The following is a 17880-nucleotide window of genomic DNA, read 5'->3' as shown; positions in this document are numbered from 1 at the left end:
CACTCTACCACTTGAGATACACTCCCCCCACCCCAACCCTGGTCTTACTTTTTGTCCAGGCATCTCTTGGTTTATATCTTTGCCTGCATAGCAGCCCTGTTGCCACCCCAGCACATTTACAAATTTGGAAACAGTTAACTGATGGAGGAAGTATGGCCTGGAGCTCAGAAACATAAATGCTGACTTTGGGCAGAGAACCTCCAAGTTCATCAACTAGGCCACTCTTCTTCTTTACTTTGTCTGGTAATTTTCTCTCTCATATCCATTTTAAGAAGTTCTGCGTTTGCCTTTTTAAAAAATGAGGATGGCCATGTACTCAACTGAATAAGGAAACAAAAAGTCTCCCATCCTAATGCTTTGACGTCCTCAGCTTGTAATTTAATTGTCACTAAAGCTGCCCATTGATGTAGAAATGCTGCCTTCAAATCGGGTAAGGATTGCACATTGATCTGCGCATTTGCTATTGGAGAGGGTGCCTGGATGCCAAACGGGAAAATTCCTGTGGAAGAAAGAAAGGATTTTACAGATATTATGGGTTAGCTATGCAGACTCTAAAAAATGTTAAAGGTAGAGCTTGTTACATTGGCAGAGATTTTTACCATGAGTAGATGAATTATACACCTGAGGACCTTTTTTCCCTGCTGAAATCTCAGAATAATATGGCTCTGATTTTCTTATGACCCCACACCACAACACCCCCAGCCACCACCTTCACTCACCGGTTCTTGAAGCTGAGAGTATCCTGCAAAATCATCATTTCACACTGTTCTCATCTTAGAGTGATCTCGATGCCCCAGCCTCAGCCCTCAGGGCCTCCCGTGCCCAGGGCTGCATGATGAAGCACACCGATGACGCTGATGTGACCAGTATGTCTGTGTGTAGGGTGAGTGTCTCCATCCCGATGGCCCCGTGAGCCCTCTGAGGTGAGAGTGTCAAGGGAGTCTGGACGTGGAAGCTGAGGTAAAGCTTAGAGCCCCGCGTCTGAGGTTGGCCTGACCATCTCTCAACCACATTTGGTACAGGGACTGGAAGTTCCCTGGGGAAGTTGGCTGGCATAGCCCAGGTGGTTAGAGGACTCCCCACCTTCTTGTGACACTTTCCTTGCCAGAGCAACCTTTCATGCCTCCGTTTATAAATGATTTGGTAGCAATAAACGACTTGGGGCATTTGGATTCATTTACTGAGTGCCAGCTGTGTGCTCACTGGCAAAGTCACCCCACCTGACCCTGGAGGACTCTGGACTGAGACAGACGAATGTAAACGCAGGCAGCAGACATCAGCGTGATACCGATTTATAGGATGAGCCAGGGCCCCAGAAAAGACTCGGCACCTGGGGAGGTGGGGCAGGCCGCGGGAGAGGGGCTGACGTGCGCTCCAGGGCAGGCGGTGCTATTCTAGGCAGGAGGGAACAGTTTGTGCACAAAGTGGAGATGTGACAGCATGTGATATTTTAGGGGACTGGCCTGTTGGTTCACGTGGCTGGGAGTTTAGGACACAAGACAGTCACGTGCACTGAGGCTCATTGACGCTCAATTGTGAGGGGCTCAGTGAGCCGGAAAGAGCTTGAACAGAGAGTGAAGGTTTTGATGTGAACAGATAGTTTTTGATACCTGTAATTACAGCCAGAAATGGCACATGGACAGGCCACGTCCCCAGGCAGCAGGGCCCGTGGCTCTTCCTTCCCGTTTGCTGGATCCTGCCACTGCCATTCCTGTTGACACCCAGCAAACCAGCAACTCGAGACACCTGTGTCCCTTTGGCCACAGAGCATGGCATCGTTTTATGAACAGGGGGCAGTCTGCTCGGGGAATACAACCTGCTTCCCCGGAAATTGGTCCCGTTTCCCAGGTGGCAGCCCCTGGGGGACTCTTGCCTTTGAGGGCCTTCACCTCTGCCATGTGCCTGATAAATGGATAGGCCCCTGCTCCAAATGAGTTTGATTGATTTCATTCAGTTTTTAAGTCTGTGACGTTCAGTGGGCTTTATTCTGTTCAGTTCTGCAGAATTAGATCCTGACCTGCAGGCGATGGATTCACACAGCCGGGTGAGGGGGCTCAGTTCTCTGAGCCTCTGGGATGCAAGCGGGTGGCCCTTAACCTATCCAGGGCCCCAGGGGCTCCTTTCTGCCCCACAGTTTGCCACAGTCCCCTCCATACGTGCCGTCTCTCCCCAGTGCTGTCTCCCCAACTTGCCTTGTAGGATTCATGAATTTCCAGATTTCCCTCGCTTCGTCATCACCCCGGGCTTTCCTGGCTCCCTCCACACGCCTTCCCCCCTTCCTGGCCCTCACACTTGTCCACTGGTTGAGATGAGAGTCCTGGATTCAGATAACCTCACTTTCCTCTTTTCAAGTCACGGGTGCCTAACATCGATGCTGTCCTTTCCCGATGGCCCCGCAGCTGCCGAGCACAGTGTTAAGTGTTGCAGCTGTTACCTTTTAATTCTTACAACAACCCCTGCAACCCTTATATTTTATTCTCATTTCTATCTTGTCCATCAGGAATCGGACACGTTACGGGCCACAGGTAGTTAGCCTCATTACCAAGACCGTGGTCAGTGAGGCCACGAGCCACGGCCCTGCATCTCAGGTTCCTTTAACCACAGAGTCTGGACTCTTAACCTGGCTTTGGACCTGGCTACAGGAGCCTTCCTCTCTCCTTTTTCTTGAATAAACATAAATCTAAGCTTTTAAAATTGGGATATACGTATAGAAAGGTGCACGAATCATATGTGTGTAGCCCAGGGACTTTTCACCAAGAACGTCCAAGAAACCCTTCCCGTGCCCCTGAGCCGCCGAGTAGAACCACCACCCCAACTTCTAATACCAGAGATAAATCCTGCCTGTGTCTGAACTCCTGTATATGCAGTCGTTCCACGTGCCTTCTTTTGTGGCTGGTCTCTTTCTGAATTCAGGCTTGAGAGATGTTTATAAATGCAAACTGTTTATCAAGTCTTCTTCCTGGCTGATCTTACTTTTCCCCAGTTAGTCAGTAAAGAGGGCAAGTTTCCTTCTGGGATCTCTAAATCATCGTCATGATGCGCCACAAATGTGGCCTTTTCTCAAAGACATTCCTATTGTTCCTGAAGGTGAACTAATTCCAGGCTGTCTCGTTTGCTCCCCTGGTTTTCCCTTCCTGTTGGTCCCTTCGTGAGCCCCACCCGCCCTTTGCCTCGCCCGGGTTTGTTCATTTGATTAGACTCTCCAGCACAGCAGGCCACGCCAGCTTCCTCCGAGGCCCCCTGTGACTGATGTATTAGCATCCATATGGGTTTCCCCTGGGATGAACCAATGTTCACAGCTTCTGGCAGCAGTTCGCTGCACTGTGAATCAATTTTAAATTGCCTAAGTATGATGATAACAGACCTCCTGTGCAGTTTAAAGAAGAGGACACCTGGGAGAGAGGTGGGTATCTTCCAAAGACGAGCATACAGCTCCCCGTCTGTACTTTGTGCATCTCTTTTAATCTGGAGTATTTATCTCTATGATAAGCAGGGTTCCAATGGAAGCAAGATAAAATTTCCTTCCCCTAAAAATCTGGAATTGCTAAAAGGGCACCTGACGGAAGCTTCGCCTACCTGGAGGTGCCCACCTTGATTACTGGCAAACAGAATAACTAACCTTGCTTTAAGGGGCAAGTTCTCTCCCCACATTAACCACCGTTCATTTGTTATTTTCACACCCAGGTCATGGTGCCTGGCATCTGGGTCGCAAAACCTGGAATGTGAATAGAATTAAAGCCCAGTTCTTGTGATCTCATCTTCAAGAGCAATGCTATTTGATTAGCAATAATGCTAATAATACTAATACTAATAATGCTACTTGATTCCCACATCAGATACCCTATAATAAAAGGTGTAGGTTCAACTAACTGGAATGTGCATGTATTGAAATATTATGTGGGCTTGATACATTACCAAAGATACCAAAGACATTGTGGGATAGAAAATAGGAGATTTAATAACAAAAAAGAAACAGATTCACAGATACAGAGAACAAACTAGTGGTTTCAAGTGAGGAGATGGAAGGGGGAGGGGCAGTACAGAGGCAGTGGGTTAAGAGGTACAAACTATTATGTGTAAAACAAGCTACAAGGGTATATAGTACAACACGGGGAATATAACCAATATTTTATATTAACTATAAATGGAGTATAACCTTTAAAAATTGTGAATCACTGTACTGTACACCTGTAACTTATATGATACTGTACATCGACTATTCTTCAATTAAAAAATAGATTAGTGGTTTGGTAGCATAAGGACTTTAAGCTGTAGTTGTTTTATATGCATATTTATTTCCTAGGACATGCTGTGTAGTTCCCATTATGTGTATTCAATCATTCAAATTAAGAGTAACATTAAGGATTTGGGCCAGATAGCTATTTCATATTAGTTACTGGGACCAGTTTGCCAGGAGATAACATATCTAAGATTCCTTTGTTGGGGAAGGGGAAATTCTTTGAAAAGTCTTTTTGTATATTTGATACTTTGCTTTTATAGAAGGAAATAGCATTTATTTTCAAGCTAAGAAAGTATGTGGGTTTTATGTGCAGTCAGGTAGAAACCTGATATCTTGCTTCAGTTTTCAGTTTTGTGCTTACTAAGTTATATTTTTAAATTTGAGACAGCATTAAAACAAAAATTTAAGTTCTGTATTCATGTCCATGGTCTTTAGAATCTGGACAGGGACTGCAAGGCGCCAATGATAAGTTCCAGAAGGGGCTCAGACTCATCCCGGAGGGTCGTGGAAAGGAGGAAACTCTGCATACTTTGTTGTTTTTATGTTTGCAGACCTGTAGAAAAGGTTTAATGTTGAACTTCTCCATCACCAAGTGGTGGTTTGGATAAGAAGGAAGTGAAAGTAGTGGTCTTCGAAGTGCCCAGTTCAGATGTGAGTGGGAAATACTAGCACTTATGTTTCTTCCATCCTGTTCAGGGCCTTTTCTTTGTGCATGTTTTATAGTATTTGTAATATATTAGTATGTGGAGTTTAAATAGCTAGATTGTTAGAGAAAAAATATACTTTTAAGATTTTAGTTGTGGAAATGGAAGTTTGTACTAGGATTAGGTTTGTTTGTATTCAACAGAGAATAAAACAGTAAGTAACATAAAAGTTTATTTCTCTCTCTCACAAAAGAAACTGGCTTTCAGAAACCAGGGTAGGCATCACAGCCCCATAGCATCACCAGGGCCTCTGCATTCTATCTTTCTGTTCTACCCTACTCAGCAATTGATTTCCATCTTCAGAGTCACCTTGTGGCCCCAAAAGGCTGCTGGAGCTCCAGTCATCTAGCTCATCGTTCAGGTAGCAGGAAGGAGGAAGAGACGAGGGCAGGCATACCTCTCTCCCTCTTTTTAAATTATTTTTCTCTTTTTTTTTTAATTAATAAACTTATTTTTTAGAGCAATTTTAGGCTCACAGCAGAATTGAGTGGAAAGTACGTATAGTTTCCGTATCCCTCAGGGTCCTCATTCTTTTAAGTTATGAACTAAGTGCCAGCAGCTTCTGCTTACATCTCATTGGTCAGAACATGGGCACACCTGGCTAAAGTGAAGCTGGGAAGAGTAGTCTTTCCACTGGGAGCTTTGCTGCCTTTGCTAAAACTGGAGTTTCTGGCCAGAGTAGATAGATTGTTAGGAAACTTGAAGTCTCTATTACAAAGCCATTTAACATACGAGAATCTCTTTTATTATTTTCTCTTAATCATGCAAAAGAGAGTTTAAGTCCAAGCGTCAAAATGGTATATTTAGAAAATTGTTGTTTATTGGTGTTGAAATATATCATGTGTAATTATTATGAGTTCTTAAGGGCTTCATTTTAAACATTGAAAATAATCATTTAAATTATAGTAAGAAATCATACAATTATACAAGGTACATGGAAGGAAGTATTTTGTATTAATTTAGAAGCACTTTTAGTGTTTTATAATGGGATTTGAAGGAATGCTTTATGGAATGAATAAGCACAATTTTAAAATCTTTTTAAAATTTAAAATAAAGTCCAGTATATGTCTTTTTTTAAACTCTGGACTTTGGCTATTGTTTAGTTTGTTTGTTCCATCAGTAAATAATTTATATTGATCTCAAAAGGAAATCGTAGCAAGAATCTTTCCTTTGTCTTTCTCATTGAAGCATGCCGAAGTAATGACTAATTGCTTTGCAGTAAATGCTTTTTCTGTCTCCTCTCCTGTCCTCTCTTCTCTCTAATCGTCCCCTCTCCAAAAGTGCATACTCCTTCCACGTCACTGCAGATGGTCAGATGCAGCCTGTCCCTTTCCCCCCCGACGCCCTCATCGGCCCCGGCATCCCCCGACACGCTCGCCAGATCAACACCCTGAACCACGGGGAGGTGGTGTGCGCCGTGACCATCAGCAACCCCACGAGACACGTGTACACGGGAGGGAAGGGCTGCGTCAAGGTCTGGGACATCAGCCACCCCGGCAACAAGAGCCCTGTCTCTCAGCTCGACTGTCTGGTGAGTGAGAAGGAACCAGGGCATGAGGGTAATTTCCCCCTGGAGACTCAATAAGGAAATCGCTGTCGGGGCCTGGGTTTTATTCCCATTATGAGGAAATGGAAGCCCATTCTGTTTCCTGTGTTAGCTATTTAGCTCTCCCCACCCTCTTCCCTCAGTGTGAAGGTTTCATTTGTTGCTTTTTCAGTGGTTAAACCCCAGAGCTGATGGATTTCTTTTAAAAAATATTTTAACAGTAGTTTACAGAAGCTGTCCTTGTTTGTGTATTCAGAAGGGGGTTCCCGTTTAATGGATAGAGCGCAGCTCAGCCTGGACTCTGAGCCCTGCAATCCACTCAACATTTAATTTCCCTACAGCCTTTGGATAAATATTGAAGAGTCAACATTTGATAAAACCACTGTGAACAGGGTCTGTGTTTTCAGGGAGCCCTGGCTGGGTTTTATGACCTTAACTTCAGGAAAGAGTTAATAGATCACACTGCAAGAAATCAGGGTAGCCTTCAACAGAACGGGAGAGGTTGGGGATGCCTTCCCCAGGCACCTACTTCGCCTTCCCCTGCAGTGTAAGAATACCATGCTGCATTTTTCAGGATCACAGAACACTTCAGGACATGTTCTCTCCATCTCTGCACTGTGACCACAGGATTGACAGAGCACATACCATTGGCCTTAAGGGGACCGCGGCAGCTCTGCCCCTGTAGGGTGTCTGCCTGCACTTTGCTCAGGCAGATAGATGTTGGCTTGACCCACCGCCTGCCTGGCAAATGGCAAGGATTCCCGAGAGGGTGTTTCCAAAAAGAAGAGTGACTTTTTTTGAGACGGAAGGGCTCTTTGGGATAGTTCTTGGTTTACTTTTTTTTTTATCAAATAACTTAAAAATATCTCCATTAGTGAAACTTAAACACAGGGAAACATACGTAAACGCAGCCCACCACTCTTTAATAGTAGAATTTTGTAACACTCATCACCTTTTCTGAGATCACATTGCTTAACGTTTCTCTAATCTTTGAACGAGAGGTAGTGGTTAAAGCATACTAAAAACTTGGGCTGTATGTTTGGGTCATCTCTTTTGCAGGTAGTGTCATTTTAGGTCCTACCTCCCTTTTTAACATGTTGATTTTGATGGAGAGATGCCTTCTTTCATTCATTTCTTTGGCTTTCCATTTGAGAGGCTGAAATATCACAGCAGCCATGTTACAACTTGAGAAAGCAGCTGTATGAGATTCTTAGACAAGGATCCATCTGGCTAATGAAGACACAGTACAAGCCTTAGGCAGGGAGTTACGAGTAATGCAAACCAAAACATAGGCAGTGGGTCTGCAGTTTCCTGATAGTAAATACGGAGGGTAGTGAGGTCAGAGGTTTATAAACTAGCTTGGAAAAGTGGTTTCTTTGTAGAGAAGCGTGTATACACCTACCGTGCGTCAACTGCTCATTTCAGTTCTGTCTACTCAGCAAGGAGTTGGACATCAGGGGCAGTTATACCTAAGCCTTCACACATGCCTGTGCAGTCCTGTGAGTTTGCTTTGTTTACTGCTTCAAAGGAGCCAGTGGCCATGAGATTCTGATCTTCACTACAGGACTCCTGCTTTGGTCGTGTCCACGATATGCTACTTTCTAAGTCAACAACCAAGACTCCAGTTAGAGCACAGCATTGTTACCACTTGGTCATGCATTATAACAACTGAATTATGTTTTTTAATTCACAGAACAGGGATAACTACATCCGTTCCTGCAAATTGCTCCCCGATGGCTGCACTCTCATAGTGGGAGGGGAAGCCAGCACTCTGTCCATCTGGGACCTGGCGGCTCCCACCCCGCGCATCAAGGCAGAGCTCACGTCCTCGGCCCCTGCCTGCTATGCCCTGGCCATCAGCCCCGACTCCAAGGTCTGCTTCTCGTGCTGCAGCGACGGCAACATCGCCGTGTGGGACCTGCACAACCAGACGCTGGTGAGGTGAGCAGAGGTGGTTTCCTAAGCGGGGGCTCCCCACTTGAGAACCTGGGTCGGAAGGCCCCCTGTTACTCCTGCTTCCTGGGCGGCCCCCAGGCTCATTCAGAAACTGCTGAACGCCAGGCTTGGAGCTTGGTGTCGGGAATACAAAAGACAGGACTGGGTCCAGGCCCTCAGGGGGCTTACATCTTCCTGCCCTGCTTGGATACCACCCAGACTTTATATTTACCATGTACAGATGCCAAAAATGTTTAAAAAACATTCCTGGCTTCTGCCAAGGGGCAGCATACCATGGATTAGAAGGAGGTACAAAAGGTCCTCAATACTAGGTGTTTGTGGCTTTGCCTAGAACCTCGTTTATGCAGACATGAGCCAGCTGATAAAGGATAACAGAAAATAAAACAAAGGATGACGTCAGGAGAGGAGATTTCATGAATTGCACCCACAAAATGGTTTTAAAGTTTCTGTGTTTCTCAGTAACTAAATAAGCCCCATCCAGGGGTCATCTCACCAGGAATGAGCCCAGCTGCCTGGAATCTGCCACCTTAGTTTTCCTCCTTGTCTCTGACCAGCTCACTCCCTCTGGCCAAGTCGGTGCTCCCATCAGAGATAATAGAGAAGAGTCTTTAGAAAAGTGGGCACTGATTAAACATCCAAGGCAAATCGGGTTTCACCCTTTCATGTCACAGTTCATCTTCACTCAGAATCACTGTTCACAGTGCAGTTTCAGACTCAGGGTTACTTAGCGGGTCTCCTCTGATGCTTTTCATCCCAGAGCTGGAGGGAAGGGACCGACTGTGGAACTCATTAAGCAGCTCACTCCTTCTTCAGCCTCGTCTGTAGAAATCCAGGCAGTGTCCCAGAGCCAGGCTCCGTCCCTGTGGGTGAGTGACAGCGTAGCATTTTTCTCGTCACTCACCAAGCAGCTCAGTGAGCAAACTGGACAAATGGAGCGGGAGCCAACATCCTTCAAATGTTTCACCAAGCAAGCATTGGCTGTTTTTTCTTTCCTTTTTACTTTTTCTAGGGGGTGGGGAGGAGCACTTTCAAAATATTAATTCTAAATGCTTTTCAAATATTCATCTCTTTAACCCCTGTTGCTCTGCACCGCTGTTATCCCAGTGTTCTCGTGGTGGAGCTGTGATGGGGCCCAGGCACCCTGCTGTCCCGCGTGTGCTCTGAAGCCCTGCTCTGCGCCGCCCCCGGGGATATGACGGGATCATGCTTCACACGTCTCTCTCCCAGTGTGGACTGGCCTGGCTCCTGGTCGTGCTGAGCTAGGTCAGAGGGATGGAGAAGCACCCACCAAGCGCGTACGTCAGCAGAGAAAGGCACTGGTAATCAAGGAGTCACAGTATTTCATGGGTCCAACAGGTAGAAAGAAGTCAGAAGATGAAATGAAGAGGAGGTCCCTGGGTTTCAAGAGCTGTCTGAAGATAGACAAGCAACACTTTGGGAAGGTGGGGCAGGACTGCTCTAGGCCTGGATGGGGAAGCCTTAGAAGCAGGTTGGGACGTTTCAGGGCCACGTGCACGGCAGCAGTGTTGGGGAGACTTGGGGTGCACAGGGGAGAGGACCAGGGTAGAAATTCTGAGTAGTTTCCAGATGAAAGATGTACAAAGTCATTTTGTCTCAGAATTCAGGGCAACCGTGGTACGCTTTTCTCTTCCACGCCCTTTACATTCCGAGCTCAGCTTTACAGTTTGGAGCTCTGTGGGAATCAGGAAATGAGAAGAAGGAGAGGCACTGGAAACTTTTCTCTGGGTGTTGAAATTCCCAAGCTGTTCTCATGTGGCTTCTGCCTGGCTCGCCATCCTGATGGGGCCTCTGGTCACTCCGCTGCCAGCTTCCTCAGCGTGCAGACCCAGGCCCGCGACCTCCACGCTGCCCGCCGGCTTCCCCTCGGCAGGCCCTGCCTTGGTTGGTTCTGAGCGATGAGTTTTGACTGCAGCCCAAAGTTCACCTTGAAGGGCTCGGCTTCGAGGCAGGGCCTGCCCGGGGGTCGGTCTCAGCATCCAGCTCTGTCTCTAATCCGGCCTCTGAGTCAGGAGGCTGGCATGCCCCTGTGCTTCTGGGAGTCCAGATTTCCTAACTCGGGGCTCTTTCTAGTAGAGAAAGCGAGGTTGAGTAAATACATGAGCTCATGCTTTGTTGGCACAAGGGCATCGCTGTGTTATTCACTCATGGAAATGGGAGTGCTTCTGGGCCCCGAGCTTGTAATGTGATTCAGGCCCAGGCGGTTAAAGGCCAGGCCTCCCTCTTTCTTTAAGGAATGTGCTTGGGATTTTGTATTTGTCCTTTTCTAACTCTCTCTCTCTTTTAACACTTCAACACTTTTGCAGACCTGGGAGGAGTTTCACCTAGACGGATTTGTAAGAAGAGGTATAGGCGCGTGTTTAGCTTCTCCTGTGTGGCGACCTAAAACGGCATTCTGTTTCTTTAGTGCTTGGATCGTGAAAAAAGAAAAAGCAAATCTGCAGGTGCTGTTTCCCCTCCTCCTCGGGGGAAGGTTGGTTTGATCTTGCACATCAGCAGACACCGAGGAGACGACACACACGCGGCGATTCCAAAACTAACAACACAACAGTGTTTACCTTGAGCTCTGGCAGGAAATCATTATTCAATCTGGTTTGTTTTATCAGGCAATTCCAGGGCCACACAGACGGGGCCAGCTGTATTGACATTTCTAACGATGGCACCAAGCTCTGGACGGGCGGCTTGGACAACACGGTCCGGTCGTGGGACCTGCGCGAAGGGCGGCAGCTGCAGCAGCACGACTTCACCTCGCAGGTGACCAGCTGGTCCCTCCCCGGAATCCAGGCGGTGCTCTGTGTGTGGCCGCCTTCCCCTCCCTACCCCCCAGGAGAGTGGTAACCAGACAAACAGAGCAGGCTTTAATTTGAGATGCACACAGACACACAGAGACCAAAAACATCACCCTGAAACACTTAGAGTGGTTTTTAAAATGCTGTAGATTAAGACGCACTGGTGGTTTCATTTGTGTATGAGTTCGTTTCAGGAATTCATGCCGTGAAGAACATTCAGGGTCTGATCTGCTGTCCATATTCTCACCATCTACGAGGGGGTGAGAGATGATTGCGTGATTCACATATAAAGAGACCTGGAAAAAATATGCAGGGTATCGCAAGGAGAGGAGAAAAATCACAAGAGCTCTGAAACTTAATTCATTTCGCTTACGTCCGGGAGCTTGGAAAAATGCAGCTGTATCTCAGTGGATGCCCGTTTTATTACTCATCCTTAGAAATTGGACTCATGGCTGACTAGATTTATGGAGTCTTGAAACGATATAAAAATGGCAACTTTGTGGATTGTGGAGATTATTTAGATGTTGGGTATCCGAATCTATGCCTGTTTGGGGGAAAAACAGTGCATGTCATTTTAAGTGCTTTCTGATGGAATTTTTCTTTTTATCATGATTTATTTACTTACTTTTTTTTTTGCAATAAAAATAATTCCACTCAGAAAAATAGGACAGGAATGGAAAACAACTATGCATGCAACTAACTTTCATGTCCCTGTCAAAATTTTGTTGAGTCTCTTATATAGTCTTCCCTGTTCCAGCCCTGTTCCCACTATGGGTAGGATCCTATTTTTGGTCTGCCTTTTTTTTTTTTTTAACTCCATATGGAAAATTTCAAATATATATAAGACTACAGAGAATGTTCAAGCATGTATGAAAGTACAGAGAATTATACAGTAAACCCCATCTGCCCATCACCAGCTTCCACATTTCCAACACACGACTAGTCTTGTCTCATCTGCATCCCTGCCCCAGACACTGGATTGTTTTAAAGTAAATCCCAGACGTCATATCATTTCATCTGTAAGTATTTCAGTTAGTATCTAAAACACAAGGAACCCCTTTCAGATAACACACACGAATACCATTATTATTAGGAATAACTTCTTAATTTCATCGTCCATGATACAAGTGTTACAGTTTTTACTTTTTCCCAGTTGTTCCAGAATGGTCTTTAATACTTGACTTATCTGGGCCGGGTCACCCTTCCCGTAGACTTGACCACGGTCTGGACTTGATTCCTGTTGTTGCTTGTTTCCCCCTCTTTTCTTGTTGTCTGTTCACTTCCTAAGTTCATTGGGCAGATGCTCAGTGAGCCTCTTCTGCTTCTGGTAGATATTCTCCCTTGGTTACTGCCCGACTGGGGAGTGGCTGGCCGTGGGCATGGAGAGCAGCAACGTGGAAGTTCTCCACGTGAACAAGCCCGACAAGTACCAGCTGCATCTCCACGAGAGCTGCGTGCTGTCCCTGAAATTCGCGTATTGTGGTGAGTTCCGCTGCAAGGAAACAGGAGGACGCTGATGGCCCAAATGGAAAATACTTTAAAAAAAATTATAGTAGAGATCATATCTGGAAAAAATGTTCTTGAAGCAGCTGGATGCAATAATTCTATTGTCTTAAAATGTCCCTGAGTGCATAGTGATGTCTGTTTCGGTCTGTTTCCCTAATTTGAGAAAAGTCAGCAGGCGATGAAATTGCCCAGTACAAGATTTGACACGTTTGTTTTTAGTGGAGAGAGTCATGGGTGTGGGTGGGGGGGCTACCACGCTGAAGAGGCTCGGGGGGGTGGATTTATAGAAGAAAAGGGCAGGAGCAAAGGAAGTTGCTACGGACTGACCAGGATGAAGAGCCCATGGTCAGAGAAGAGAATATTTACCTGCACCCAGACCCTTTGCCGTGAGGATAATGAGGGAAGACGTTCATGGGGAGTCAAATATTTGTTCACGAGACTGATGGGTGGATGAGTGGGTAATCACATATTGACCACATTCTATGTGCATATATCCTGTCTACCATTTTACTTAGATTCGTCATTTAATCCTTCCTAGTCCCCATTTTATCATAAGGAAACTAAAGGAAAACAATTTCATTGATTCACTGAGGATCGACCATGTGCTGGGTGTGAAACTACCTGTCAGGTTTCTGGTGGCTGATGGGGCTGACATGGTCCCTGCCACTGCTTTGATTAAACCCAAGATCACACGTGGTTGACAGTGGACCCCAGATTCCAAACCTGTTCTCTGCTCATGTCACGGCCCAACCCCTTGGATATGACAGTTATGAGTAAAAATGCCCTAAGTCCAAGTAGCTCATAGTACAGCAGGAATTCTACTCCTGGTGAACCACATGTTCCTTTGCTGATTCTAGGTAAATGGTTTGTGAGTACTGGAAAAGATAACCTCCTCAATGCTTGGCGGACCCCCTATGGAGCTAGTATATTCCAGGTAAGTCAGTGTTCCTTATCTAGAATGACAGTTGGACCATAGCGTTCCTGGTGATGCCAGAAGCAGGGGTGCCTTGGAGAGACCAGGGCACCAGGGCATCTCTGTTCCACATTAAACACACATCCATTGTTTTCTCTTCCAGTCCAAAGAGTCCTCGTCTGTGCTCAGCTGTGACATCTCTGTGGATGATAAATACATAGTCACTGGCTCAGGGGACAAGAAAGCCACCGTCTATGAAGTCATCTACTGAAAACATTACGTGGTTTAACGTTTATAGTTGAATTGGGCCAAAACGTTTTAAATTTGTAGAAATAGAAAAGTTGTAACTTTAAAAAACACAAAAACCTGTTTCCAAACTTTGACACAAAACTACTTTGCGTCTACAAAGAAGAGGCGACAAACACATCAACAGAAAAAGTCACCTATCTACCTAGACCAGGTGGAGCACCGAGGCGGGTGGACAGAGGGGCGAGGGTTGCGGGCTCAAGGAACCGAGCCTGCTGCCCACGCAGAGTCCATCCTTTTCCTTCTGTGTCATCTGCCGGGACGACCTTTCTGTTCCTTGCGGTTCCCCTCCTGTCCACCTGTGGTAGCGCAGTGGTGTCTCCAATGAATTTGTTCCCTGGTTTTGCATCTTGTGAAATGTTTTTTTGTATTTTTGTTGAAGGTTAAACATTTGTATAAATTGTAAATATATTTGGTTTATTACAGTAAAGGCTTTAGTACCAATAAGCGGTTTTACTTCTTCTTGATTGGTTTTAATCGACGCTTTGGGATCATTGGTGTGGGTTCTATAAACAAAGTTCAGACTTCTGTGAAGGAAGTTTTAAAATGCACTTTATATTTTATAAATATATTTGGTCATGGACTCCCACTGCACTAGAACCTAATTAACACTTCTGCGTTACCAGGAACTCAAAAGACTAGGAATAACGAGTAACCGAAGGTTTATTAATGACGGTTTCATTTGGGAGGCTAAAATAACTTCGCCAAGATTCGTTCTTTTGTTTGGATACTCTTGTGATTCGAGGTCACAAATTAAAGCTGTGCTTTTTCTTGGCAATTCACTGGGAGACAGAATATTCTTTTCTGTAGGAAAGCCCAGCATTTTCAAATCTATCTTCTTTCCCTTCACAAGCTTCACATTTCGAGAAATGGAGGGGACTGGGGTTTAGTGTTAAGACCGATGATATTCGCAAAGCTGTGGAGTTTATTAACCTGTAAAAGAAAGGTGGGATGACTGCTGGTTTTGTCTCATTAAGACTTATTGGATCTATTATATTAATTGACTTGCGCCAACCACACCCAGCACTTCCACTGCATCCTTCTCATTAAGGCTTTCCCTGCAGCTACAGCCCTTGCGCCTTGTCATTAGTGTGGTCTTTATCTTTGTGGACAGGCTTTGACTAATTTGATTAGACGAAACCTGTAACCCTGGGCTTTTAATAAGTTGCCATGCATGATACCCTCTGAAAAGGCTGCATGACTCATTCTTTATATACCTATTTACTATTAACATTTTTTAAAATAATGGTTAATAATTTTAAGCCAGGTTTTCTGGCTGTTTAAAAATAGCACCTAAGGAATTTTTTAATGTTCTTGTTTTCTTATGATCCAGCGAGTTGTTGGCAGTTTGTCTTAATATTTTTCATTTGTTATCCAGACCTCCTTGTTTTTACACACTTAACATCATTTTGTTTGCTTTTTGCCAAAATAATGTTTATGTACAGTTTGTTAAATATTTTCTCTTCTCATTAAGCGAATGGCAAAACCCTAATTACTAAAAGCTGATTTCTCTCTTATCCCTTCCTTGTACAATGAAGTAGGCTTCTGTACTGCAGACTCTGATGGCTTCTTAATGTGATGTTTGCTTTTTCTGTTCTTTCTCCGTCCCTGCCTCACTGCCTTGTTTTCTGTAATAGTAGGGTCGAGGTTACCTTGCTTTAACAGCACCCAGCAATACAGTGGCTTCAAAACCACAAGGATTTGTGTCTCAGCCACCCAGGACCCAGAGACCCAGGCCAGTGGTACAGCTCTGTGTTTCCATGGTTACCCCAGTGGCCTCCACTTCCAGCCAGAAGGGGGAAATAGTGGGAGTGTAGAGAAAGGGGTGTGCTCTCAAGCAGGTGACTAGGAATTTGTCCATCACTTCCATTACCGGTCCGCTGGTGGGCACTTAGTCACATGGGAGACTGGGAGATGTGGTCTCTTGCTGGGCAGTGGGTGCCCACGGAGAAGGGGGGATATACTTGAAGGGATTCTGGGTTAAAGAAATAGTTCTATTTTCTGTCGGTACATTCTCTCCCTTCATTCCTTATAGTTTCCCAAGCTTCTGATATTCTTTCTCTACTTCTCAGGTTCTAGATCTTATCAATTCATTTTCTTGAATCTGACTAAACCAGTTCCATCTGCTTCTGGATAAGACTCAACCTTGGTCCTGGTAGAACCAGTCCCTCTGCTCAGGGGGTTGGGAATCTTGGTGAGTTGCCCAGACAGTTGTTTCCCCACTGGTAAAACAGGAGCAATGATGAAACAGTCATGCCTGCCTCTCGGGGTCTTGAGGGTCAGAATCAGGTGTTGCCGGCACGACTGTGAGTACCAGCTGTCTCCCAAACAGGACATGAATGTGAGATTTCTTCCTAAACTGAAGGCAGGAGTCCCCACTCCTCTCCCTCAGGGGATTGGAAACATGATTGTTGAAACCTGGGTAAGCCGAATGTTTGGGTACCTCTCGCCTTGAATATGGATTATAAATTAGGGTTCAACAAAACAGATTCAGATTCACCTAGAGAGCTGTGCAAGGCAGGTTCATATATAAAAAATATCAGGAAATGATTGTTATTATCCCTGTTTAAGTAACTGAGGCTCAGGGAAGCTGTGTCCTCCTGGCCTCACAGGAGGTAGAACCAGATTCAGGTTTTACATGCATCTTGTGTTCTTTCAAGTCTCAGAGTGACCTGTGATTTTTTTTCCCAGCTTTCCAGGTTTCTTCATTTCATTTGAAATATTTAGAACCTACATATTTCCCCTAGGTATCACCCTGGTGTATATAGATGTACAGATAGGTTTGTGTTCTCTAGTTTATGACTTAATTTATGCAAATAATTTGTTTTTCCTCCATCCTTTTTAATATCTTTTATCTTACACATATTTACTCTTGGTTTTTTATCACTCAGTCTTTACTTACATCTTAAATGTAGGTTTCTGCCATGTAGCTCTTCCATGGAACTGAGGTTTACTGAGTGAAGACTGAAGTCCTAGTGAGACTGGTTTTGTAATGCCGTTTTCATCACTAGATGTTTCTAGTACTTATTTCATAATAAGGACAAAATATTTCATCAATATAATAAACATACTTAAAGTTTCTGAGACTTGGCAGGTGATAGGGACGTATTTGACATAGATTATAATAATTCTCACCATGGCTCAGAGATGGGGATTTTGATGGGTTAATTCTTTGAAGATGCCATGACTGGTAAGGAGCAGCTGGCTCCAACGCATTCACACAGGGATTTTAAAAACTGCACTTTTGCTAACAGCACACGGACTTCCCCAAAAGTTTTCCAGCAAATTGGAGAGAGGAGTCCAATTCTTCATTTCAGCATGCTGTTTAATTCCATCGAGACTGCTGTCTCTGCCGTCCGCTTGAGCGCGAGCGAAGACGTTTCAGACCCTCCACTGCTGCAGACGCACAGATTGTTCCTCAAGGATATCTTCTCTTCATTGTCGGCATTGAAATTGTCAGATCACCCCCGTGACAGGCTTCCCTGAGCAAGAGGAAGCTTTTCTGCCCAGAGGGACGCGCTCTCCAGACATCCAGAGCTTCTCTGGCTATGTCTTTTGTCCTAGCACTTAAATCATTCAATGGTTTGGTCTGAATTGGGTTCAGGTTTTTGGAGTTGTTCTCACACTTTAATCTGCATCAAAATCACCAGGAGGACTAGTTAAAATTCAGATTTCTGGGCCCCAGACAGGTGGGACCTGAGAGTCGGCATTTCTCAGACAAGTTCCTCACTGTTTCTGAAACTGCTGGTCAGGAGCCCACACGTTGAGGACTGCTCACCTAGAGCAATAATCTTTACAGCAGAGCTATCAACGTTAGCTACCAGCTATTAGAGTATATTCGTGGTCTTATTAAGACTGGAACAAGCCTGTAGTTTTCTTTGGCTTTGGGCTGAAATTAAAAG

The 17880-nt window shown here is 45.1% G+C and overlaps 1 protein-coding gene across 2 annotated transcripts in view; it reads left to right on the top strand.

Annotated features, from left to right (window-relative positions):
• Positions 1-14425, top strand: part of LOC105096833 (TLE family member 1, transcriptional corepressor) — an 81295-nt gene extending 66870 nt beyond the window's left edge. For both annotated transcript variants that reach the window (XM_031449940.2, XM_031449939.2), the window contains exons 15-20: positions 6226-6475; positions 8184-8431; positions 11071-11218; positions 12585-12735; positions 13617-13693; positions 13836-14425. In XM_031449940.2, coding sequence (XP_031305800.1) covers positions 6226-6475; positions 8184-8431; positions 11071-11218; positions 12585-12735; positions 13617-13693; positions 13836-13943 — 982 coding nt within the window. In that variant the 3' untranslated portion in view covers positions 13944-14425. The remainder of the gene's footprint in view (positions 1-6225; positions 6476-8183; positions 8432-11070; positions 11219-12584; positions 12736-13616; positions 13694-13835) is intronic.
• The last annotated feature ends 3455 nt before the right edge of the window (positions 14426-17880 follow it).

The sequence above is a fragment of the Camelus dromedarius genome, chromosome 10, assembly GCF_036321535.1.
Source record: "Camelus dromedarius isolate mCamDro1 chromosome 10, mCamDro1.pat, whole genome shotgun sequence".
Classification (NCBI taxonomy): Eukaryota; Metazoa; Chordata; class Mammalia; order Artiodactyla; family Camelidae; genus Camelus; species Camelus dromedarius.
The sequence above is the reverse complement of the archived record's forward strand: the minus strand, read 5'-3'. Positions and strand labels throughout refer to the sequence as shown.